This window comes from Balaenoptera acutorostrata, chromosome X, assembly GCF_949987535.1.
Source record: "Balaenoptera acutorostrata chromosome X, mBalAcu1.1, whole genome shotgun sequence".
NCBI lineage: Eukaryota > Metazoa > Chordata > Mammalia > Artiodactyla > Balaenopteridae > Balaenoptera > Balaenoptera acutorostrata.
In genome coordinates, this window is record NC_080085.1 from 132,227,548 (window position 1) to 132,250,882 (window position 23,335).

Here is a 23,335-nt window from a genome sequence, read left to right on the forward strand (position 1 = left end):
TTATGCTGTATACCTTAGATACTGCTGTGTGCTCAATTACATCTCAATAAAACTGGGAAAGAAAATTTTTTAAAAATCCAACAAAGAAAATGCATTCTACTTCCTAAAATGAATTTCTTTTAGGAAGTGAATGGTCAGACTGAGAAGTTTCTCGCTGTGGTGTAACTTGAGGCCCTTATAGAATGAAGTAACTGCTGCTCTTAGAAAGCAGCCTGCATGGGAGTCCAGGCAGTCTGCCATTAATTAAGAAGGGGAGGAGGTGGCAGGGCAGAGGACAAAACCAACTCCCTAGAGCCCTGCCACACCCCAAAAGTCAGAAGAGTAACATTTTAAGCCCAGCTCATGTGTATTAATAATCTCCCCTTTCAAGTTTCACAATACAGAAAATGGAGAGTTAAGCCTCTTGCCTTTGCAAGTATCCCAGGTGGATGATTTGGATTTAAAAGCTGTTACAGATCTCTTGAGAAAATGCAAACTTATTAATTTTGAAGGTGAAGGGAGCAAAATGAAAGTGTAAAAAAAAAAAAATCCAAACCATGCAGGTCTTAAACTCATTGACATTGCCTCTTTCATGTTATAGCACAGGCTGGAAAACAAAACTTAAAAAAGATATCGTGCAAACTATTTTATCTGACCAGGACAGGGTGAAGTTAGAAGTCAATAATAGAAAGAAAATGGTAAAATTCACACATTTGTGGGAATTAAACAACACACTCTTAGAATAACTTTAAATGGGGTATAATACGTAAAAACATTAAATCACTATATTGTACACGTGACACTAATGTAAGAGTCGACTACACTTCTATTAAAAAAGAAAACAACCTTCCCCCACAATGCACTTAAACGAACAATGGGTCAAAGAAACTTCAAGAGAGTTGGAAAGTATTGAGACAAATGAAAAAGAAAACACAAGATACCAAAATTTATGGGATGTGGCAAAAGCAGTGACAAGAGATAAGTTTATAGCTGTAAATGCTTGCATTAAAAAAGAATGATCTCTGGGAATTCCCTGGTGGTCCAGTGGTTCGGACTTGGCGCTTTCACTGCCGTGGACCCAGGTTCGATCCTTGGTCAGGGACCTAAGATCCCGCAATCTGCACGGCACGGTCAAAATAAATAAATGAATAAGTAAATAAAAATTTTTAAAAAAAGAACGATCTCGAAGAAAACCTAACTTCACAACTTAGTAACTAGGAAAAGCAGAACTAAACCCAAAGCTACCAGAATGGAAAACGTAATAAATATTATTGCAGAAATAAATAAAAGACTAGGAAAGCAATGTAGAAAATGAACCAAAAGCTGGTTCTTTGAAAAGATTAACAAAATTAATAAGCCTTGGGCTTCCCTGGTGGCGCAGTGGTTGAGAATCTGCCTGCCAATGCAGGGGGCATGGGTTCGAGCCCTGGTCTGGGAAGATCCCACATGCTGTGGAGCAACTGGGCCCATGAGCCACAACTACTGAGCCTGCACATCTGGAGCCTGTGCTCCGCAACAAGAGAGGCCGCGATAGTGAGAGGCCCACACACCGCGATGAAGAGTGGCCCCCGCTCGCCGCAACTAGAGAAAAAGCCCTCGCACAGAAACGAAGACCCAACACAGCCAAAAAATAAACTAAAAAAAAAAAAAAAAAAGAATCCGCCTGCCAATGCAGAGGACACGGGTTTGAGTCCTGGTCCGGGAAGATCCCACATGCCGCAGAGCGACTAAGCCCGTGCGCCACAACTACTGAGCCTGCGCTCTAGAGCCCGCGGGCCACAACTACTGAAGCCCGTGCACCTAGAGCCCGTGCTCTGCAACAAGAGAAGCCACCGCAATGAGAGACCCGCGCACCGCAACGAAGAGCAGCCCCCGCTCGCCGTAACTAGAGAAAGCCCGCACGCGGCTACGAAGACCCAATGCAGCCAAAAATAAATAAATAAATAAATTTAAAAATAAAAAAAGTATTAGGACATGCAGCTGGTGTGTAGTCTAGCACTCGCATGCTTGGCTTGGACCTACTACTGACCTGCATTTCATGGGTTTTGATGCCAGAAATGCCCTGACAGGAGGTGCAGGACAGAATCCATAAGCTTAGGGAGAGAGGAATTTGAGAGTAGATTCACCATATCCAGCCTGGACACTCCACCCCCCAACTGTGTTCCAGGGATAGGTCCAGAAGCAGCTCTTTTCAGCAAGGCGCTGAGAGAGCCATTAGAGCAGGAACACCAGCGTAAGGACTGAGGACCAGCCGGAGCCAAGGCCCCGACCCCAAGGAACAATCTGGCATGTTCCAGGAAAAGCAAGAATGGCGGGCTGGAGGCAAGCGAGCAAGGCGCAGAAAATGAGCCTCTAAGCAGGAAATAGTTGGGCAGCCTGCTACAGGACTGCTTGATGCGTATAACCCTAAACCCTCTAGTTCTGGGAGCAAAAACCTGACTTGAGTTGCCCCCGTGGAGAGTCACACCTTCTCACCCAGTTTCCAGACCCAGAGCCCCCCTGATGGAAGGGGAGGCCGTGTTCCCTGGGAAGGACCTTGTTGCAGCATTGCTGGAAGTGCACACCGCAAATCTTCCCAAGCCTTCCTAAAGGACCCATTCACTAAAGTGACAGGTCGTCCTGGAGAAGAACAGGTGTGTCACACCTGTCAAGTGACATGGGGAAGACTTTGTTACCTTCTTGCTGTCCCCACCTCTAGAAGCGTGGGCACCTCTGGCGGATACTTAGATCCCTGGTGGTATGGGTACTAGCTCTGGACACTTCTCTGGCAGCTATCCTTGGGCGGGCGGGGGAAGGATCCGTGCTTTATCTTAGAATATCTCAGAGGCACACTCAGGAGGCGCTGGAATTCAGTGGGCGGGGAGAGAACTGTGTGTGGGGGTGGGTGCCACATTCTGGGCCGTGGGAGGGTGGAAGCTCCCAGGAGTACAGATCAAGGCAGCTCTGAGAGGCCAGGACTGGGGCCCAGCCGGACAAGGAGTGACAGTGCTCGTTTGCCATCTGGGTGGGGTCGCCACCTTCCTCTTCCCCTTCTCCAAGTCACCCTGGGGAGCACAACGTCTCTTTTCTCTGCCGGGTCAGGGTGGGCCCAACGGTGCTCACGGGGTCTCCTGAGCCCTGGATCTTGGGGGCGGCTTTTTCTTGGCCTTCCTCGCGGGAGGGCGCAGACCGCCTGGAGCCGACGCAGGCCCCGCCCCGGGTCTCCAGGGAAGAAGGACTTCGCGTACAGCTCGCAAAGAGAGCTCAGGACTCTTCGGTTATGGCCGGGGGGCTGCGGAGGCGGGGCGAGGGCGGGCCTCCCGCTCCGGCCTCCCGGTCGACAAAGGAACGCGCGCAGAGCCTCCAGCAGGGCGCCTCCGTGTTGGGCTCTGGCGCGCAGGGGAATGTACAGAGGGCTTGTCCCAGGCTCCGCCATGCCCGAGAACACGCGCGCAGCCGCCGTAAGCCCCATTCGGCATTTTCCTTCTTTCAACTGTAGGAACATACGTCTTTCATAGTTACGGCAAAGCCTCGGGCAAGAGTACTACGCCCAAAATGGCCAGCCGGAAGCCGGCTTCTCTCGCCGATGTGGCGAAGCCCCATTCGCCAGCTGGCCGCCTGCGGTAGGGGACCCACCCGCCCCCTCCGCTCTACGCTTGTCCCCAGCCACTCCCGCACGCAGGCGCAGAGCACCTCTGTGACTACGGTCCGGAAGTCTGACAGAGTGTCTATCCGCCCTCACCCGGACTCTATGGTTCCTACGCGTGAAGATAGACCGCCTATATAAGGCCTGCGCAGGCGTAAGAGCATCTCTTTCCGTTCGGCGCGGTGAGTAGTCGGTGTTTGCGGCTCGTGCGTTGCCCTTGCCATTTCTCTTTCCTAGTTTGAAGTCTGTCTTCGACTGGTCTTCCGACCTTGTATGTTTTGTTTCAGCCACTGAAGATCTTGGTGTCGCCATGGGCCGCCGCCCCGCCCGTTGGTGAGTGCCTGTTTCGCTGCTGGGGAAAGGGAGGGAGAATTGCATTTGGCTGCTAAAAGCAGTCGTGGGGTGGGGTCTCCCTAGTGCGGCTTTCCTGTTCTGGGAACGGACTCCGCTTATTCCCCAAGAACTTGCAGGTCGCTTTTGGTCTTTGTTTGTACCATTTGGTTTTAAAAATTCATGCTGGTGTTTTACCGCTTCCCCCTTTTTGTTGGAGTGGCCGGTTGACCCAGGTCTGCATACATTAGCCCCAGTTTAGGACTACAAGCGACGTACGCCTTGCGTCCCGCGTTCAGAGCTGAAAAGTCGCTTGCCTTTTAGGTTCGGTGCCCTCAGGGCCTTTGTGTCCCATTCCCGTTTTATTTCTAGGCGACGTGCAGTGTGGGCTCTTCGGACGCCAAGGGCAGTCCCAGAAAAGCGTGTTCAGCCGCCTCGTGTGCCCTGCAGGGGGCGCCCTTCACGAGGCTTGGAGGCCGACTTAATGCCACGTGCCCAAAGGTCTTTAGGTGGATGGCATGAAGTGTGTTACTCTTACGTGGTATTTAAATTGAGAAAGTCCGTTTCAGGATGTTAGCCTTATAGGAAGTTGAAAACACAACAGGGCATAGAGTGGTTTTTTTGTTTTTTTGTTTTTTTTACTTTTATAAGCTCCTAGCATAGGTATCCTAATTTCTGGCCACATCTTGTTTTAGCACCAATTTCCAGGAATGAAGACCAAGCTTAGAGATGACATGTGTCATCTCCCCCTCTCCCAACGCCCCTTTGGTCGTAGATTGAGGAAGCACTCAAAGTGCCTATTGTGGAGTTCACTTGTGAATCCCTGCTAACTTGGGTTCCCCCCCCTTCCCCGCAGTTACCGGTATTGTAAGAACAAGCCGTACCCAAAGTCTCGCTTCTGCCGAGGTGTCCCCGGTAAGTGGTGGGAAAGCTCCCAAACCGGTTTGGCTGCACTGACCCAGTTGCTCTGGCACACCCACACTAACCAGGTTTTTTTCAGATGCTAAAATCCGCATCTTTGACCTGGGACGGAAGAAGGCAAAAGTGGATGAGTTCCCACTCTGTGGCCACATGGTGTCGGATGAGTACGAGCAGCTGTCCTCTGAAGGTGAGGCAGGTTTCCTTGTTAACCATTCCTGGGCCCTTGTATGTGCTCCCCCAGCCAGACCTAGAGCTCGCTGCGCTGGAATTACCAGGTCATTAATCACAAGCACCCAATCATGAGCCTCTTTACTAAACTCACGCAGCCACTACAGGTGTTCCCAGAGAACCATGGTAAGTGCTTCTGTGCCATTGTCTCACTCTGCTGCCTCCCCCACCCCAATAGCCCTGGAGGCTGCCCGTATTTGTGCCAACAAGTACATGGTGAAAAGCTGTGGCAAAGATGGTTTTCACATCCGAGTGCGGCTCCACCCCTTCCACGTCATCCGCATCAACAAGATGTTGTCCTGTGCTGGAGCTGATAGGTGAGCTGGGTCCTGAGACTCCTGGCCTTTTCAGATGTTTTCCCATATCTTAAACCCTGGGCTTGATTATTTTTTCCATCAGTCAGGGCAAAGAGGTGGCCTCACAAAGACTCAACCACCCATAGCAAAGCCAGGCCAAAGAGCTAGCAAGTGGACTTCAGTGGACACTGAACAACCCAGAGTCCCAGAGACAAACACAAAAGGCCTCATGGCTCTGGGCAACAGGTAGAGGGAGCTGCTGCTGCGGGAGTAGCTCTTCTTTGAGCCTCATGACATAACCTGCAGGCAGGCAGGTTGCTGCCGTGGTCACAGGTTGGATGGCTTTCAGATGAGCCCAGTAGCACCTTGCAGGGACTAGCTAGTCTGTTTGGGGTACTCTGTGTCCTTTGCAGCCAGTTAAGCCGACCGTGCTCTTCTCCCCATGGGGGCCCGGTGCGCAGTGGCTGCAGACAGCAGCCTCCTGGGTAGTGTATGCAGCCTGTTGCCTGTGTGGGTTGCCCTAAGGGACCTTGGAGACAGCCCTTTCCCGTGGACATTAATGACTGGCATGCTGTCCCCAATCTAGGCTCCAGACAGGTATGCGCGGTGCCTTTGGAAAGCCCCAGGGCACAGTGGCCAGGGTCCACATTGGCCAGGTCATAATGTCCATCCGCACCAAGCTGCAGAACAAGGAGCATGTGATTGAGGCCCTCCGCAGGGCCAAGTTCAAGTTCCCTGGCCGCCAGAAGGTATGTAGTGCTGCAGCCTTGGTCTCACCTTTCCCTGCTCCTGTCTCCATGTCTCCTGACTCAGCTGTTTCTGTCTTGCTGTAGATCCACATCTCCAAGAAGTGGGGATTTACTAAGTTTAATGCAGATGAATTTGAAAACATGGTGGCAGAAAAGCGGCTCATCCCAGATGGCTGTGGGGTCAAGTACATCCCTAATCGTGGCCCCCTGGACAAATGGCGGGCCCTGCACTCGTGAGAGCCTTGGCGCTGCCCCCTGCCTACCCATGCCCACCAATAAACTCTACTTTCTTGTCCCTGTCTTTGCATCTGGATTCATGGGGGGTGGGGAGCCTCTGGGAGCCCTAGGGTTGCTGTTCCTTCTCTTCAGAAAAAGTCTGACAACTAAGCTGGCCAGTTGGCACTTAGCAGGGCCAGCACCAGGACCAGCACTTGAACCTGCCTTAGATCCCAGGCAGTAGGTTCACGAGTCCCCCTGCATGTGCATGGAGCACTTCCTTAGTAAAGCACCCACCCTGGGTGATGGAAAAGGGTCTCAGGCAGCTGTGGAAGCTCTTCCCCAAGGGTCCCAGACCAGGACAGGAACATTGTTGGACATGGGGAGGAAAGAACCAGACCAGACATGGTTCTGGCTGTATTTTCACCAGTTAACTCCTGGAGTAAACATTTGTCCTGGGCCTAACCACATTTCCCTGTCTACAGAGTTGAGAAATCTCGTCACCCTGCCCCATCCTAAGCCTAACCCACTACCCCTTATAGGGCCTCACTCCCAGGGCCCTTTACTCCTGATATCAAGCTCCTATGGCTGAGAGAGGGCTTGGCGACAAGAGACCTTTGGGCAAATAGTGTGCAGTGCCCTCTTTGGCCCAGGGGATCCTGGTGTGCTGTCTGACACCAACTGCCAGGGCCACCCTGCTGTAAGAGCAGCTGAGTCCCAGAGCTCTGCTCGGTGGGGTGGCCTGAGGCTGTGAGCCCAGGAGAAGAGGACCCTAAAGGGATTCGGTTCCAGAGCCCAGCATAGTAGCCGGAGAGCCTGGCTGCAGTCTGGCTGTGACTGAATGCAGCACTCGGCCCCTCAGCCCCTGAGAGGCCTCTGGCATTTTGTAATCCTTAGTAACTGCCATTTCTAAAGTTTAAAACTACCTTTTAACCTAAAGTAGATGTTTCTAAATTGTAAAAACATAACTTGCATTTAAAAAATGGCTCTGATGTCCTGCTAGCCATATTTTTTTTTTTAATTTATTTTATTGATGGCTGTGTTGGGTCCTCGTTTCTGTGCGAGGGCTTTCTCCAGTTGTGGCAAGCAGGGGCCACTCTTCATCGCGGTGCGCGGGCCTCGCTATCGCGGCCTCTCGTTGCGGAGCACAGGCTCAGCAATTGTGGCTCACGGGCCCAGCTGCTCCGCGGCATGTGGGATCTTCCCGGACCAGGGCTCGAACCCGTGTCCCCTGCATTGGCAGGCGGATTCTCAACCACTGTGCCACCAGGGAAGCCCTCGGAAGCCCTCCTGCTACCCATCTTTACTGAGCTCTGTTCTCTGGGAGATGGAGCTGGGGAAGGAGGGGTTCTGTGATAATACTAAGTGGAGTCATTGTTACTTCAGCGTATGTTGTATCCTGTAGCCCTTTCCCCTGGGGGATCACATAGTCACATAGTAGCTATTATGGTTGCACAGTAACTTTTGTAGATACTATAACTGGTTTATGTAGCTACTTTGTGTGCACCTGTAGCCTTGGCAACCAGCCTCTTCCAGGCAGTGCCGACAGCATCCTGGAGGGTGGGGGCCAGACTGCATGGTGGTTCTGAACATGGACTTGAGCAGAGGTGTCAGGGCAGCTAGCTGGGTTACAATGAACTTAAACATTTCCTGTTGACTAGTTACCGTGTGTGTGTGTGTGTGTGTGTGTGTGTGTGTGTGTGTGTGTGTGTAAACCGCTTATCTCCGTCCTTGTATCTAGTGGGGTCTTGATATTGTTGGTTCATATGAGTCCCATGTACGATAAAGATGACCCTTTGCCATGTCTGCTACACACACGTAATATCCCTGCAGTCTAGCTTTCTGTTCTCAGCGTGTATGGTCTTGTTATACAATAATTTTTTTTATTTCTTTGGCTGCATCGGGGTCTTAGTTGTGACACGTGGGATCTTCATTGCGGCATGGGGGATCTTAGTTCCCCAATCCCCGCCCCCCAAGCCCTGGAGCCTGCTTTTTGTCCTCACTCCTGACACTACCTGGGGGAAGAGTGGCACGGTTCCAGCCTCAGGGCCCCTGCCTTCCTCTTCCACATTCCGATGCCAAGCACAGGCCCAACCAAAGAACACGAGGCAAAGCAAAGGGACACAGGAGTGGCAGGGCAGGATAGAAGGGGGCGGGGGTCTGAGCCCAGGAAACAGCACAGGCCTCACATCTGTGGGCAGCTGGTACGCCCTGGCTTCAGGCCACCAGGCCCAGCTGGGGGGACAGGAGTGGCAGGAGAAGCAGGAGTGACCGTACCGGAGTGGCCAGGCTGACGGGCTGGACCCCGCGCACCGCACAGCTCAGCTCCACCTCCACCTCCACGGGGAAGTGATCGCTGACGTTGAGGGCCTGGGGGTGGGCAGCGGGACAAAGCATCAGTCTCAGGGCCTAGGGACTTCCCTGTGAGCCCATTCCTGCCTCAGCCCTTTACCTCCTCCTCGGTGAGCCCAAAGCTCCGGGGGAAGTCGAAGGCGGCTGTGCCGCGCAGCAGGCTCTGGAGATACTCCCCGTGTAGCACTATGCGGTCGTAGGTGCAGCGGGTGCTGGCCCGCACCGTGGTGTCCACGCCATCAGTGATGGCCCAGTGGAAGGCAGCCTGAGTCCGAAGGACTAGGCCATCCAGGTGCTTTTTGGTCAGCGAAGCACAGTCAGCGTTGAAGTCCCCAAGCAGGATCACGTCCTGGAGAGGGAAGCAGCAGTCGGGCCTGGCCAGCTGGCCATCCTGTCCCCTCCCTCCCGTACAATTGGCCCAGCCCTACCTCGCTCTGCCAGCGCTGGGAGGCGTCCAGAAACACGTGGTACAGGGCGTTCAGCTCCGTCTCTACAGCCTTCGGCGTGGTGTGCAGTGGGACCAGCACCAGGCTGGGAAGGACTGCAAGGCCCCAGGGACGGAGGGCTCCCAGCCACTCCTGGCCCTCCTCTGCCCAGCACCCCCCTGGCCCCCCGTAGAACCCACCAGAGCCCCATTCCTGCTCCCTCATAACGGGCCACCCTTCATCCCTACCTACCCTTGCTGGGCAAAGAGAACCGGCACACAAAGGGCTCCCGGGCAAAGAGGTCATCCTGATCGTCGTACACGTAGGAATCCAGGACCTGTGTCTTGTGTGACCTGGTGGACCACAGGTTTCGGTTTGCAAGTGCCCACATCAGACCTGGCACTCAGGGAGGGGGCCTCCACCAGCAGCTCCATTTCATGTAAGCACAGCCTGCCTAGCCTTTCTTTCTAGAACTTCTTTTAGATTGAGATATAATTTGCACATCGTAAAACTCACCTGTTTAAAATGCACAATTCAGTGGCGTTCAGTACATTCACAAGGTTGTGCAACCATCACCACAATCAATTTTAGAACATTCTTATCACCCCAAAGAAACCTCGCCCATGAGCAGTTCCCGATCCCCTCCCCGCCAGCCCCTGGCAGCCCCTGATCTGTCTTCTGTCTCTGTACATTCGCCTCTGCTGGACATTTCATGTGAATGGAATCCAATAATACAAAGTCTTCTGTGTCTGGTTCTTTCCCTTAGCACATGTGTTTCAGGTTCATCCAGGCTGCAGCCTGGCTCAGACTTCCTTCCTTCTTAGGCTGAATGATATTCCACTACGTGGAGAGACCGCCTTTTGTTTATCTGTTCATCAGCTGACGGACACTCGGATCATTTCCACTTTGAGATTGTTATGAGCGGTACTGCTGTATGGGCGTGTCTCTGTTCCCCCATCATTTTGGAGTAAATTCTAGACATTATGTAATTTCATCTATGTATAGGAACAGGTCTCCTTCCCTGACTGCCACCCTTGCCCTCTCAATCCTGACCACCCCCCCCCCCGAGGCTATCCTCCCAGGGACTTAGGGCTGTTTCCGGAAACTGGGTCTGCCCAGGACCCACGACAGGCCCCTGGTAAGCCTCTTCCCAGAAGCTGCAACCAATCACTCCCAAAGAGGGAGCCAGCCTCACCCCAAGCCCCTGTGGCTTCCACAGGAGAGAGGCGGGGGGCCCCACTTCTGTGCTTGTAGAAGGCCACCTGCTGGAGGGACACATGGGCACTAAAGCTGTCTGGGGTAGAGGACAAGAAGACCCCAGGGTAAAACCACTGAGGAGAAAAAGTGTGATGCAGAGGTGAGGGCCACCCTTGGGGCTATTGCGCCACCTCACACCGGGCCAAGTGTCCAGACCGCCCCGGTTACCATCTGCACTCACCGGTAGATATACACGTATTTCTCCTTGTACGTGCCACGCCCCAGCAGGAGGCTGCTCAGGAAGCTGTAGGGCCCAGAGTCATCAAATCTGCCAGGAAAGGGGAACCTCGGGTCAGCGGCCCTGAGGCTCAGTGGGGCCCCCAGTTTAGACCCCCAGAGCCCTCCTCACCGATTGAGTTCTCGAAGCAGGAGCGGGATGGCACTGCCAGTAGAGTCCACCACCTCCTGCAGCACTGTGATGTCACAGCGAGCCAGGATCTGCAGGACACCAGGAAGGCCAGCCCCACTCAGTGCCAGCCACCCTGGGAGAGGGGTGGTATCCCTGGGGACCTGGCACCAGTGCGGCCAAGAGTGTCATGACATGCTGGCTGCAGGCCAAACAGAGCAGCGAGGCTAGAAGGGACCCGGGAGAAGACTGAATGCCATCTCCACCAACACCACACCCACTTTATGGAGGAGGAGACTGAGGCCAGCGACAGGGAAGAACGGTGCTCCATGTCTCCACACCATGTCTCCTGATGTCCCCTCTTCTCTGGCACATGCCCCTGGTCAGGTAGGGCTAGGGGCTTTGGGTCATGGTCCTTAGGGGCACAGCTTCTCTGCAGTGATGAACCTACCCGAACTAAGGTGTCCAGCACAGGCTCCTTGGCCACCTTGTTGAGCGTCAGCCGCTGGGTGTTAAAAGCACAGATGTGAAAGGCCTCAGCCCCACCAGCCAGGAGGAGGAGCAGGAGCAGTGCATGGCCGTGTATGGGCTTCTGGAACCCTCCAGAGGAATCCAGGTTGCTCCAGGTTCAGGTCCCAGTCGGGCTCAATTCTAGTTCCAGAAGGACATGGTAATATGCGACAGAGAAAGTGATGCCATCCTGCTGCTGCCCAGCACCAGCCTCCCAGAGCTGCCAGCACCACACATTTCCTGCCTTTCTTCCTTGTGGACACCTTCCGACATCAGCATGTATGGTTCAATCTCATTCTTTTTAATTGCGGTCAAATACACATAGCATCAAGTTCACCATCTTAACCATTTTTAAGTTCAGTGGCATGAAGCACCTTCACATTGTTGTGCAACCATCCCCACCATCCATCCCCAGAACTTTTCCATCTTCCCAAACTGAAACTCTGTCCCCATTAGACACTAACCCCCACCCCCCTCCCCCAGCCCGTGGCCCCCCATCCTGCTTTCCGTCTCTAGGAATCTGACGACTCTAAGCGGCTCATACAAGTGGAGTCATACAGTATCTGTCTGTTTGTGACCGTTTGATTTCACTGATCATAATGTGCTCATTTCATCCATGTCAGAATGTCCTTCCTTTTAAATTCTAAATAACATTCCACTGTATGGATGGACCACATTTTGTTCATCTATTCACCTATCCATGGACACTGGGTTGCTTCCACTTTCTGGCTACCATCAATAGTGCTACTGTGAACGTGAGTGTACAAATATCTCTTCAAGTTCCTGCTTTCGATCCTTTTGGTTAGATACCTAGAAGTGAAATTGCTGGAACATATGGTAATTCTATATTTAATTTTTTTGAAGACCTGCCATACTATTTTCCACAGTGGCTGCCCCATCTTACATTCCCACCAGCAGTTCACAAGGGTTCAACCTTAGAGTTGATTCCAACTTTTCACCGCCATTAGCAACTAGAAGGACCATCTTCGTGCATCTGTCTCCTCACTTGGCAGACATTATGTTTAAGACAAACTCCCAGCAGTATAATTGCTGGATTCAAGGGCGTATGCATTTAGAATGATCTCGGATACAACAAATCACCACACTGCAGTGTGTGATAGAGCCCCTCTCCCCATCCCCTCTACCACTGGTGAGCCCTACTTGTTCATCTTACCAGCTGGAGCCCCCCTCTTCCTGAGTGTCTTTCTCAGTTTATCTTTCTCTCAGGCTCCCAGGCTTTGCCCTGTCTTTTGGGCTCAGGCCCTTGCTCAACTCCCTGTTGGTGTTGCCCTCATACAGCGACGTAAGTCCCTCTACTTCTGTCTGCCTGCTTTTCTCTGTTGCCTTGTCACCTTCCCCCTTGGTTTCACTTTCTGCCTGCCTGGGCTCCAGGCCTGTTTCTCCCTAGCCACCTGCTCTGTCATTCATGCTAGTTTGGGTCCCCTGCCCTGGTATCTATTCTGGGATGTATGTAGGCCTTTAGGCAGCCCTGGGCTGGCGAGGGCAGGCTTGGAGGCTGTGGGGCCAGGGGCTCCCAGGTGGGCGGAGAAAAAGAACTAGAGAGTTCCTGGCCTCAGCCCAAAGTCGGTCCGGGCTCCCAACACCAGCCCTTAGCCCCAGCCCTGGGATTCCCTTCCCCTCTCGCCTTCCCTCACAGGCTGGGGGCAACTTCCTCCTTCCCTCTGGCCAGAGGGCTCCCATACCTGCACAGACCGGGTCGTCTCCACACCACCTTCCTGTGCTGTGAGCGGATCGCGACTCCCCACGGAATCACAGCGTCTGCCTGGGCAGAGACCGCAGACAAAAAAAGAGGTACAGGCTCTCAACTCTCCCCACCCGTCAGGGCTGGTTCGGCAGCCCCACCCTTCCTGGTGGGCGGGCCCGGCCCTGGCTCCGCCCCGGAGGCCGCAGGGAGGTTGGGCAGCGGGCCTGGCGCGGACCTGGCCGCCCACTTTCCCACCAGACCCCGCCCGGGTGGGACAGGGCGCTAGCGGAGGCGAAGGCGGGGGAGGGTTTGAGCAGATGACCGAGCTGTGAGTCAGAGTTTTGCCTGTGCCCAGGGCCCGCGGCGAGGGGCTGCGGGCGCCCGAGCGCAGACTCCGTTCTGCGCTCTCCCAGGCCCGGTGCTCAGCCCCCGTCCCCGGCCGCCTGCAGGAAGGATACGGTGGGGAAGACCCCAGAGCTGGAGCGTGTGCCCGACAGAGGGAAGCCCCGCGGCGAGCCTGGGCACCCCCGAGGACAAGAGCCTTCTCTCCAAGTCCTCGGGCCGGGCCCGGTGTGGCTGCGCACTTCTGAGCGCTCTGAATACCCAAAGCGAGCGACAGTCGGCGCAGGAACTGGCCATGGTGGTGGAAGCCGAGGGCGGACTAAAAAACTGTACCTGAGAGATTAGAGCGCTGGCAGCTCAGTGCCCCGTGGGGGTCCTGCACTGTCGCTGCTGGGACAAGTGGGGGACTCAGGCGGTGTCTGCGGGCGGGCGATGGGTCCTTACTGGATGGTTGCAGTGCGGTCTTCGGGGCAATGTCCCCGTTGGCAGGACCTACGTGCTAATGGATTTGGGGTGGTGATGAGCCGAAGATTGGGAATTTTTTTATTTTTCCGCGTCTTGCTGGATCTTAGTTCTGGACCAGGGATTGAACCCAGGCCCTCCGCAGTGAGAGCACCGACTCCTAACCACTGGACCGCCAGGAAATTCCCGGGAAAAATATTTTTTAATCAATAAAATTATACTTTGCTTTAAAAATAAAAAATAGACTGCTTAACGACTACAGGGCTTTCTTTTTGGGGTGATGAACATGTTTGGACCTAGTTAGAGGTGGTGCTTGACAACACTGAGGGTGTACTAAACGATATAAAATACTGTAATATATATAGTATTTCCTATTGTATGTTATATACCACTATATATTACATATTGCATCACATGTTACATTATATTACATACATACATTCGTATAGTACAATGCTGTAATATTGTGATTATATAAAATTGTAGGGCTTCCCTGGTGGCACAGTGGTTAAGAATCCGCCTGCCAATGCAGGGGACACGGGTTCGAGCCCTGGTCCGGGAAGATCCCACATGCCGCGGAGCAACTAAGCCATGTGCCACAACTACTGAGCCTGCACTCTAGAGCCCACGAGCCACAACTACTGAAGCCCGCGTGCCACAATTACTGAAGCCCTCGTGCCTAGAGCCCACGCTCCGCAACAAGAGAAGCTGCCGCAGTGAGAAGCCCGCGCACCGCAACGGAAGAGTAGCCCCCGCTCCATGCAACTAGAGAAAGCCCACGCGCAGCAACGAAGACCCAATGCAACCAAAAATAACTTAATTAATTTAAAAAATTAAATAAATTGTATGGGGACTTCCCTGGTGGCGCAGGGGTTAAGAACCTGCCTGCCAATGCAGGGGACATGGGTTCGAGCCCTGGGTCTGGGAAGATCCCACATGCCACGGAGCAACTAAGCTCGTGCGCCACAACTACTGAGCCTGCGCTCTAGAGCCCACGAGCCACAACTACTGAGCCTGCATTCTGCAACTACTGAAGCCCGTGCACCTAGAGCCCATGCTCCACAACAAGAGAAGCCGCCGCAATGAGAAGCCCGCACACCACAACGAAGAGTAGCTCCCGCTCACAGCAACTAGAGAAAGCCCGCGTGCAGCAACGAAGACCCAACGCAGCCAAAAATAAATAAATTAATAAATTAATAAATTAATTTTTTAAAAAAATAAATTGTATGTAGCTAATTATGTAAAATTACATAATGTAACATATACAACATATAACATTACATATGTTACATACATAAAATAATGTATGAATATAAAATGCTATAAAATACTATAAAATGGTTAATTCCATGTTATATGAAATTAATGAAAACAAAGGGAGAAAAAAACTAAAGTAAAAGTGCTCCGCCAGTCCCGATCTTTTTTTTTTTTTTAATAAATTTATTTTATTTATTTATTTTTGGCTGCATTGGGTCTTCGTTGCTGCGCGCAGTGCACGGGCTTCTCATTGCAGTGGCTTCTCTTGTTGTGGAGCACGGGCTCTAGGCGCGCGGGCTTCAATAGTTGTAGCACGTGGGCTTAGCTGCTCCGCGGCATGTGGGTTCTTCCCTAACCAGGGCTCAAACCCGGGTCCCCCAGCATTGGCAAGCGGACTCCTAACCACTGCACCACCAGGGAAGCTAGCCCTGATCTTGCGTGGTGTCAGGTAATCGTGCTGCGCAGCCCGTGTTACTCACGGAGCCTTTACCAGGGAGGAACTAATGAGACAAAACGGACCTGCAGCCAGACTGCAGCCTCAAATCCGGACTGCTCCGGAGCGGGGCGGGGCCACGTGGCCCGCGGGCCCGCCCCCGCTGCCGTCAAGCGGCCCGGGCGCGTTTTGCGACAGACGGCGGTAGAGCCCGGCGCCGTCGCAGGCTCGCTTTCCGGCGGGTGCGGGGGCCTCGCGGCTATTGCCCCCGTCCGCGCTAGGTCCTCAGGGCGCACCCCGTGTCCTGGCTCCAGGGCGGCTAGTGTGTGGCGAGAGATCGGGGCCGGGCCCGGTTCTGGCCTGACCCACTAGGTGACCTTGGTCGAGTCCCCTGTCGCGCCGAGCCGCGGCGCCCGTCTGTGGCGCGGGCCTGTTAGGGACCCATTCCCCGAGCGGTTGAGGACACAGACCTAGAGTAGCCCCACAGCCTGCCCCAGGGCAGGGGGAGCGCCGGGCCGCCGGGGGCGGTGGGGGAAGCTTGGTCGGGGGGGGAGATGCCCCTACATGTGAAATGGCCGTTCCCCGCGGTGCCGCCGCTCACCTGGACCCTGGCCAGCAGCGTCGTCATGGGCTTGGTGGGCACCTACAGCTGCTTCTGGACCAGTGAGTGGACCCAAAGCCGAGGCAGGGTTGGCCACGGGTCTCCACGCCCAACCAGAGTTGGTGTTCGGGGTTGGGGGCGCTGGCAGGGGCTGGCTTGGCCGGGGGTGGGGGGAGCCCTGGGCTCCCCGGAAAGGAGGCCAAGATCCCGACCCTTCCCCTCTCCCGCCAGAGTGCATGAACCACCTCACCGTCCACAACAAGGAGGTGCTGTACGAGCTCATCGAGAACCGAGGCCCAGCCACGCCCCTCATCACGGTGTCCAATCACCAGTCCTGCATGGATGACCCTCATCTCTGGGGTACACGGGCCAGTGTGCTGGGTTTGGGGAAGCAAGGAGGGAACCTGGGGCAGGGCCAAACACAAGCAGAACAAACTCACTCCTCACGGGCTGCTTTGCATAGCTCTGGCACTCCTGTTTCTGGGATGTCCTGCCCCAGGGATGAAAGTTTGATTTGTGGCCCCTTCAGCATCCTCCTAGGGAGTGTAATTTGGAGAGGGCCTCAGATATTTGGAGGGAATGGCTGCAGGGCAAGGTCTGACAGCTTCTTTACTCTGATGTATCAGGCCCAATGTGTGAGACCCTCCATTCTCTAAACTGTTGACGGTTCCAGAGAGCCTTGGGAATAAATCTGAGGACCACAGAGTGTCCTGTCAAGGCAACTCTGGGCTAGGGGCTGGAAGACCTGTGTCCTGTTTCCAGGTTTGCCCCAGGCTGGGTTTGTAGCCTTCCACCAGCCTCGTTTGGGAGCTGGCTTCCCCACCTAGAAGTTCCTGCTCTGCTGACTTCACAGAGAGTGGCTTGGCTCCAGTAACCCAGATGGCTGGTTACAGGGGTGCCCGGGGCTCCCACTGCTGAACTCAGGAGGTTATAGACTAGGAGGTAGAGCTCGTGGGGAGCCATTTGGTCAAATCAGAGCCTTTCATAGCTCACCCTTGCCGCCGGGCAGAGCATGGCCCGCAGGGTGCCACAGGCAGATTCCAGGAGACCAGGAAGGAGGCTCTAGAGCCATCCAGTAACCTGGACCAGGGGTGTGGCAGTGACAATGGGGGAATGGGTAGAAGAATAGGCAGCGTCAGAATGTATCGGGGAGGTAGGCAGACCAGCTGTGGTGACTAATAAGACGTAGGGGGTGAGAGAGAGGGAGGGGCCAGGGAGAACTTGGGGGTCCAGCCCAAGGGTCGGGAAGATGCCACTTTGGGCCGTAGGGAAATGGTAGTGCTGCTGTCCATGTCCCTCATTCCCCGAAACAGGGTGACAGAAATCGGCGCCCCCTAGGTACAAGGTAAGTTGGGGCATGAAGCCTTTCCTCTCCTTCTCCAGGGATCCTGAAACTCCGCCACATCTGGAACCTGAAGTTGATGCGTTGGTGAGGAGCAGTGGGCCCCTCGTGGTGGGCTGGCAGGCTTCACCCGTCTCTGCCCAGGTCTGCCCTCCCCCTACTGTGCCCAGGAGGAGCCTCCAGCAGTCCAGGCAGGGCACGGGGTGGGGCCCCGCAGGCCCCCCTGTGCCTCCATTCTGCACTGCCCACGATGTCAGGCCTCATGCTGGGAGCAGGGCAGAGAAGCAGGGTGCAGGGGAGGCCACGGTGACCGCGTCTGTCCCCGCTCCAGGACCCCCGCGGCCGCAGACATCTGTTTCACCAAGGAGCTGCACTCCCACTTCTTCAGCTTGGGCAAGTGCGTGCCCGTGTGCCGAGGTGAGGTGCTTCTGGGGGCTTCTCTGGCCTCCCTTGGGGCCGGGAGACTGGTGGCCCGTGCCTCTGGCTTGGCAGTGCTGGGAGTGGAGGGACCCTGCTGGGACAGGGAGCCGGGGGCCGCTGCCTCACTCGCGTGAGGCCTAGCTTCATCCTGCGGCGGGAGGGGTGGCGGTGGCTTCTTGGAGAGCACTCCATTCCCTGCGACTGCCTGAGGATTGTGTGCCCCCGGCTCCGGTGTTAGAAGTGGACGAGGCGTTATCCCCGGTTCCTTCTCTTGAGGACGTTGCTGAGAGAGACTCACTGACGGCAGTGTGGCGTCATCAGTGTGTGATGGTGGTGGCCTGTGCTGTAGGGTGAGGGGTGTGACGTTGAGTAATTACTCAGCACCTCTCAGCTTCCGGAGGTAGGGCCCATTTTCATCCCCCTTCTCCAGACAAAGGGGCTCAGAGGGATAAAGGTGCTGGCCCAAGGTCACAGGGCAAGAGGTGGCAAAGCCAGGATTCAAATCCAGGTTGCTTTTTCCTCTGGGGAAGCAGGGTTTTTCCAGGGAGAATATGAAAGGAAAGGCATCCTAGACACGGGAAGCATGTAGCAGACACTGGAGAGGTACGTGATAAAGGTAGAAAATGTGCATTGCAGGCTGAAAGTGAAGGTTCTGGAACAATCATGTGAAGAATTTGGACTCCATTTTCTCATCAGGGTAGTGACGGGGCTTTCGAGTGTGGTTAGAGAGAGAGCCCCCGGCTGCAGTGTGCCTGGAGGGCAGAAGCGGGGTCGAGGATTGTAGCTGGGCCTCTGGTGGTCACCACGGAGAGCAGAGATGAGGCGGCTTTGGGATACGCTCTGGAGGCGGAGTGGACAGGACTTGATAGGTTGGGTGTAGGAGGGGGCGAGGAAAAGGAAATGCAAAGATGACACTAGGTGATGTCTGGAAACGGTGAGCCACTGGGAGGATGGGACTAGGGGAAGGCAGCATGGCGCTTGAGAGGGGCCTGTCACCTGAGGAGGCGAGCGGTCCAGAGACAGTGAGATGCGCAGCTCTGGAACTCAAAAGAACGCTTGGGAATAAAGATACCGGAACTCAACCGCAAACAAAGTCACAAACATACAACTGAGATCGTAGACGGGGAGAGCACGGAGAGAGCAGGGGCCCAGGACAGCACCTCAGCACAGAAGGAGACATGAGCCACCAAGACAGCAGAGAGCAGTGGCCAGAGAGGAAAGAAGCAAAGCAGGGCCCCTCGGTACTGTGGAAGCCTCCGGTGACCCTGGAGAAGCCGTTTCTCTGGACTGACGGCCACAGGAGCTTCGGGGCGGGGCGCGGGGTGGACAGCGGGCTGGCCACTCCTCCCAGAGGTTGGGTTGTGAAGAGGAAGTAACCAAAGGGCATTGGAGGTCAGGGAAATCTTACTTCTAGTAGATGGAAGTAAAACATGGTAAAATCCAATAAAGTAACCTCAAATAATAAACAAGGTTCTTTAACGAAAAGCTGCAGCGCCCACCCTCCAGATCCGCAGACCTGGTTACTCCCCAGAGATAGCCACCTGGAACACTTTCTCTTTTTGCTGCTTTTGGAGGCTGCTTCCTTTCACTAAAACACAAGCAGAGGCTACAACGTCACGGCAAGTGACCATGGCGTTGTTTATCATGCACTGCTCTGAGAGGTGGCGACTCTGCTCGTGTACCCCATCCCTGAGTCTCAGTTCCTCCTTTCTGCGACCTCAGAGGCCTTCCATGTCCACTTCTAGTCTCATTCTTCTTTTTGACCCGCATCTAAGTTTTATTGCACAATAAAAGCAGCACGTGAAATCTTAATCCTAAGCACCTTCTGGTGAGAGAAAGTGGGCAGGGACAAGCTGTTTCTCAAATGCATTTGACATGCAGCAAAGATCTAACAACACGTACTGAAGCAAAGGAAGTATCTGGCATATGTTGCTTCTGTGTTCCAGAAAATTCCCCTTTCCCCCCAAGCATAGGCCTTGTGATAGGACGTGAAGTGTCAGAGTGATCTTGCACGAGCTATACAAGTGAGTAGAAGTAGCATTTGCAAAAGCTAAACATTATGAAGTGTTGCTCCCAAAGCACGGTATTTGTAAATTTTGATTCCAAGCTGGATGGCTCGGTTGCACCAGTGGGGTTTTGTAGAGCGGGAGCCTGCGCCCCTGCAGCCCACCCCTACCGGCTAATGCGAGCCCAGGTAGCGAAACTGCTGCTCTCAGCCGCGACACCCTGAGAAACTGCAGTGGGTGACTGCTCCCCAGCTCCAGCCCCCGAGGGAGCTGCCGGGCCGGGTTCCCATTTGGGTTGGGTTGAGACTCCTGGATCCCTATCTAGCACCTTCCAAAGACTCCGCCTTGCACAGAACAGGTTGAAAGTCCATTTCTTAGTGCATTGGCCCAAATAGTCCCGGTGTCAGTCTGTCTGTCTGTCTCCCTCTTTGTGATGCGGCTCTCTACTCCTTGCTTGATAACATAAGGATATTTACCCCGCTTCTTCAACCTCCCCCCTCCTCTGTCTCCGTCCACTCTACGGACAAGGTTGACGAGTGAGGCTCTTACTGCGCGTGGGTACAGATTGCCCCCACGTGCCTCCAAGTCAAGAGCCAGCATGCGGCATTAGGCATTCATGTCTGTGTTGTTGCTGACCACCGGGCCACCTGGGTCCAGTGTCGTGGTCTCAGGGCAACTCCAAGGCGAGTGTTGCTAGCATTGGGGGCGGCTCAACCCTGCTGTTTCCCATGTAGCAGGTTTGAGTTTTCCCCAGCTCTCAGTGACACTGTGTTCCGTCAAATGTTCTCCCGTGCCCGAGAGGCCTGGCTGAGGGTGAGTCTACTTTTCAGGGGGAGCCCTTCAAGGAAGGGGCCAGCAGGAGGCAGGGCCAGCAGAGGCTGAGGGCTCAGGAAGGGCTGGGGGGCCTGTGAGGAGTGGCTGCGGGAACTGGCCTGGCAGAGACCCCGGGGAAAGGGTCGCTGTCCAGAATCTGGGGCCCTCGTGAGGCTGGAAATCACGAACAGACTGGGCCAGAGGCAGCAAATGGTAGGCTCGCCCCAGGGGTGGCTCATCCTAAAGCTCCAAGAGCCCAATCAGGAAGGCGGCTGAGCAGGCCCGAGAGGGACCGGCCTTGGAAGGTGTTCGTGTGGGCCACCCGCTGGGGGATGGGGAGCTGCTGCTTTGCGCCCAGGGAGGGCGGAGGAGGGGCCCTGGAGGATGGAGACTGAAGGGAGGGACTGCCTCTTGGCAGGAGATGGCGTCTACCAGAAGGGAATGGATTTCATTTTGGAGAAGCTCAACCACGGGGACTGGGTGCACATCTTCCCGGAAGGTCAGTGGGGCTGGCAGGGCCGTGACCCTCAAGAATACGGGTGGGACTGCCCCCCCGCCACCGCCCGGCAGCCCCCAAGCCTCACCTCCATCCTGTCTCTCAACAGGGAAAGTGAACATGAGCTCCGAGTTCCTGCGCTTCAAGTGGGGTAAGAGCCACTGGCCCTCCCTGGCTGGGTTGGACTGTGGCAGCTGGGGCAGAGGAGCACGTTGGGGGCAGCGAGAAGGGCAGGCGCCGAGACGAGGGCTTGCCTTGCAGACGTGCTGGCCCAGGGCAGCTGCTGGGGGAGGGCAGGCATGGCCCCGGCCGTAGGCTGGCACCGAAGCTCCGCTCATGCCACCATTCCTGCCTCTCCCTGGGGTAGGAATCGGACGCCTGATCGCCGAATGTCACCTCAATCCTGTCATTCTGCCGCTGTGGCATGTCGGTGAGCCAAGGCTGCGGCCCAGGGAGAGGGGCTTCGCTCGGTGGTGTTGGCGGGTGGGTCTCCTCTGGGTGGCAGAGAGGGGGTGCCCGGGCTGCCCTGCTCCACCCCACACCTGCTTCCCAGCCTTCTGTCTGCTGTGCTACAGGAATGAACGACGTCCTTCCTAACAGCCCGCCCTACTTCCCCCGCTTTGGACAGGTGGGTAGGGCTGCTGACCTTGTCTGTCTGTCTGTCTGTCTGCCATCTGCCCCGTGACTCCCACTCAGCACCACTGAGGCCAGATTCAGGAGGCTGCAGCAGGGGGAATGGAGTGAAGCAGGGTGGGGGGCTTCCTGGCACCAAGGCCGGGGCAGGGGCAGGCCTTGGGATTGGGACAGGACAGGATGGGATGACTAGGGCATGGACCCCGGCACTGCGATGGCCCTTGGATGTCACTGAGCCCAACTACCTCATTTTAGAGAGGTTAGAGTGGACCCGAGGGAGTACTCAGCAAGGTGGGGACAGGATTTGGCCTCTGGCTCCCCAGGGTGCTGGGGCTGTGGGCACCCCCCGCTCCTGTCACCCACCAGTGGCCCGTCTCCCCACAGAAAATCACCGTGCTGATTGGGAAGCCCTTCAGTGCCCTGCCTGTGCTTGAGCGGCTCCGGGCAGAGAACAAGTCAGCTGTGAGTTTCTCCCCCAGGCCATCCCAGAGCTGTCCTAGCCCATCCCAGTGCCCTTGGCCTCCCAGGGACCCTGGGCGAAGCTCCCTGAGGGCTGCAGGCCAGCCCCAGTCCTTCCCCTCAGGTGGAGATTCGCAAAGCCCTGACGGACTTCATCCAGGAGGAATTCCAGCGCCTGAAGAGCCAGGCCGAGCAGCTCCACAACCACCTGCAGGCCGGGAGATAGGCACCACCCCGCCCAGACCCTGCCCCGGCTTCCTCTTGGACTGGAGCCGGGGCGGGGAGGGGCGGCGAGGCCTGGGACAGAGGCAGCTCTGGGACCCGAGTCCCGCTGCCGGGCGATCGGTGCCGCCTTTGGGTTCTCGCCCTACACAGGGCTGGGCTGGGGGATGGACTGATGCTTTGAGCTCAGATACGGTTTTTTAGACAGATTTGTACAGAACCCTTAACGGGTGCCCTCTCCTAGTTGGTGAGCGTTCCAGCTCCTCTGTGGTTCTTCAGCTGAAAGAAGGGTCTCAGCTGCTCCTCCCACTTGGCCACGCAGGGAGGAAGACATTTAGGCAGGGGCCTCCTTCCTTCTTGCCTTCAAGGTGTTCTCTCCCAGGGCCGGGCACTGGAGGAGGGTAGTAGAAGCGGGGCGGTGGCCAGGCCTGGCTTCTACCCGCCTGCCCTGATCCAGGAGCTGCTCACCACTTCCTCAGGGATGGCCGTCAGCCACGTCTTCCTTCTGCCCACGCTCCCCACAGGCGTGGGACCCTCGGGCAGGGCCCAGCCCTGGGCTGCAGGTAGAAGAGCTGCCCTTTCCCAGAAGTGGAGCCCAGCCAAGTGGAGCCTGCAGCAAGGGCCCAAGACCCGGCCCCTTGCCCCCATGCTGGGGCCCACCGACTTCTCCGTCCTTTCCGCCTCCCTGGTGTCACTTGAATCCCCTGGGGCCTGGGTTTTCATGTTTTATAAACAATAAAGCATCTGTGTTGTGCTCTTTTACATCTGGCCTCTCTGTAGGGGTGGGGGTGGGAGGTGACCCTCTGGACAGGAAGGCTGGACCTTAGAGCTCTGGGCACATCAAGAGCACTTGACCAGATGGGCTCTCAGTGTGTACCAGTCACCTAAGACTTCCGTCATTGTCTATAAT

General features: G+C 55.4%; 3 protein-coding genes and 1 non-coding gene across 13 annotated transcripts; 3 read left to right on the forward strand and 1 right to left on the reverse strand.

Moving 5' to 3' along the window:
* Positions 1–3,782: 3,782 nt before the first annotated feature.
* On the forward strand, positions 3,783–6,429 carry RPL10 (ribosomal protein L10). 2 transcript variants are annotated; one of them, XM_007185522.2, is made up of 6 exons: positions 3,783–3,937; positions 4,791–4,849; positions 4,935–5,042; positions 5,262–5,400; positions 5,966–6,128; positions 6,213–6,429. In XM_007185522.2, exons 1-6 carry the CDS (start codon positions 3,915–3,917, stop codon positions 6,363–6,365), a joined length of 645 nt encoding a protein of 214 aa, XP_007185584.1. In that variant the 5' UTR covers positions 3,783–3,914; the 3' UTR covers positions 6,366–6,429. The 2 variants fall into 2 exon arrangements, with proteins under 2 accessions (XP_007185584.1, XP_028023115.1); XM_028167314.2 differs by lacking the exon at positions 6,213–6,429 and having other exon boundaries at positions 5,977–6,085.
* Positions 5,787–5,921, forward strand: LOC114238301 (small nucleolar RNA SNORA70). Its single transcript, XR_003623690.1, has one exon. It is a non-coding gene; the product is annotated as a small nucleolar RNA SNORA70 (small nucleolar RNA).
* Positions 6,430–8,200: 1,771 nt separating the features above from the next.
* Positions 8,201–11,349, reverse strand: DNASE1L1 (deoxyribonuclease 1 like 1; the record flags this gene model as incomplete). The annotated part of the gene is made up of 7 exons (XM_028167318.2): positions 8,201–8,714; positions 8,797–9,045; positions 9,125–9,237; positions 9,374–9,474; positions 10,560–10,646; positions 10,728–10,816; positions 11,176–11,349. Coding segments are annotated over 7 exons (966 nt in total), but the record flags the coding sequence as incomplete, so codon positions are not given.
* Positions 11,350–15,645: 4,296 nt separating this feature from the next.
* TAFAZZIN (tafazzin, phospholipid-lysophospholipid transacylase) lies at positions 15,646–23,187 on the forward strand. Of its 9 annotated transcripts, none has more exons than XR_009006635.1 (10): positions 15,646–16,096; positions 16,266–16,394; positions 17,418–17,463; positions 17,708–17,793; positions 21,034–21,114; positions 21,221–21,262; positions 21,373–21,541; positions 21,687–21,739; positions 22,129–22,206; positions 22,328–22,387. XR_009006635.1 is itself a non-coding variant. In XM_057538014.1 (10 exons), exons 1-10 carry the CDS (start codon positions 15,988–15,990, stop codon positions 22,875–22,877), a joined length of 771 nt encoding a protein of 256 aa, XP_057393997.1. In that variant the 5' UTR covers positions 15,647–15,987; the 3' UTR covers positions 22,878–23,187. The 9 variants fall into 9 exon arrangements, 6 of the variants coding, with proteins under 6 accessions (XP_057393995.1, XP_057393999.1, XP_057393998.1 ...); XM_057538014.1 differs by lacking the exon at positions 22,328–22,387 and adding an exon at positions 22,794–23,187 and having other exon boundaries at positions 15,647–16,096; positions 21,479–21,541; XM_057538013.1 differs by having other exon boundaries at positions 15,647–16,096; positions 21,479–21,541; positions 22,328–22,570.
* Positions 23,188–23,335: the final 148 nt, after the last annotated feature.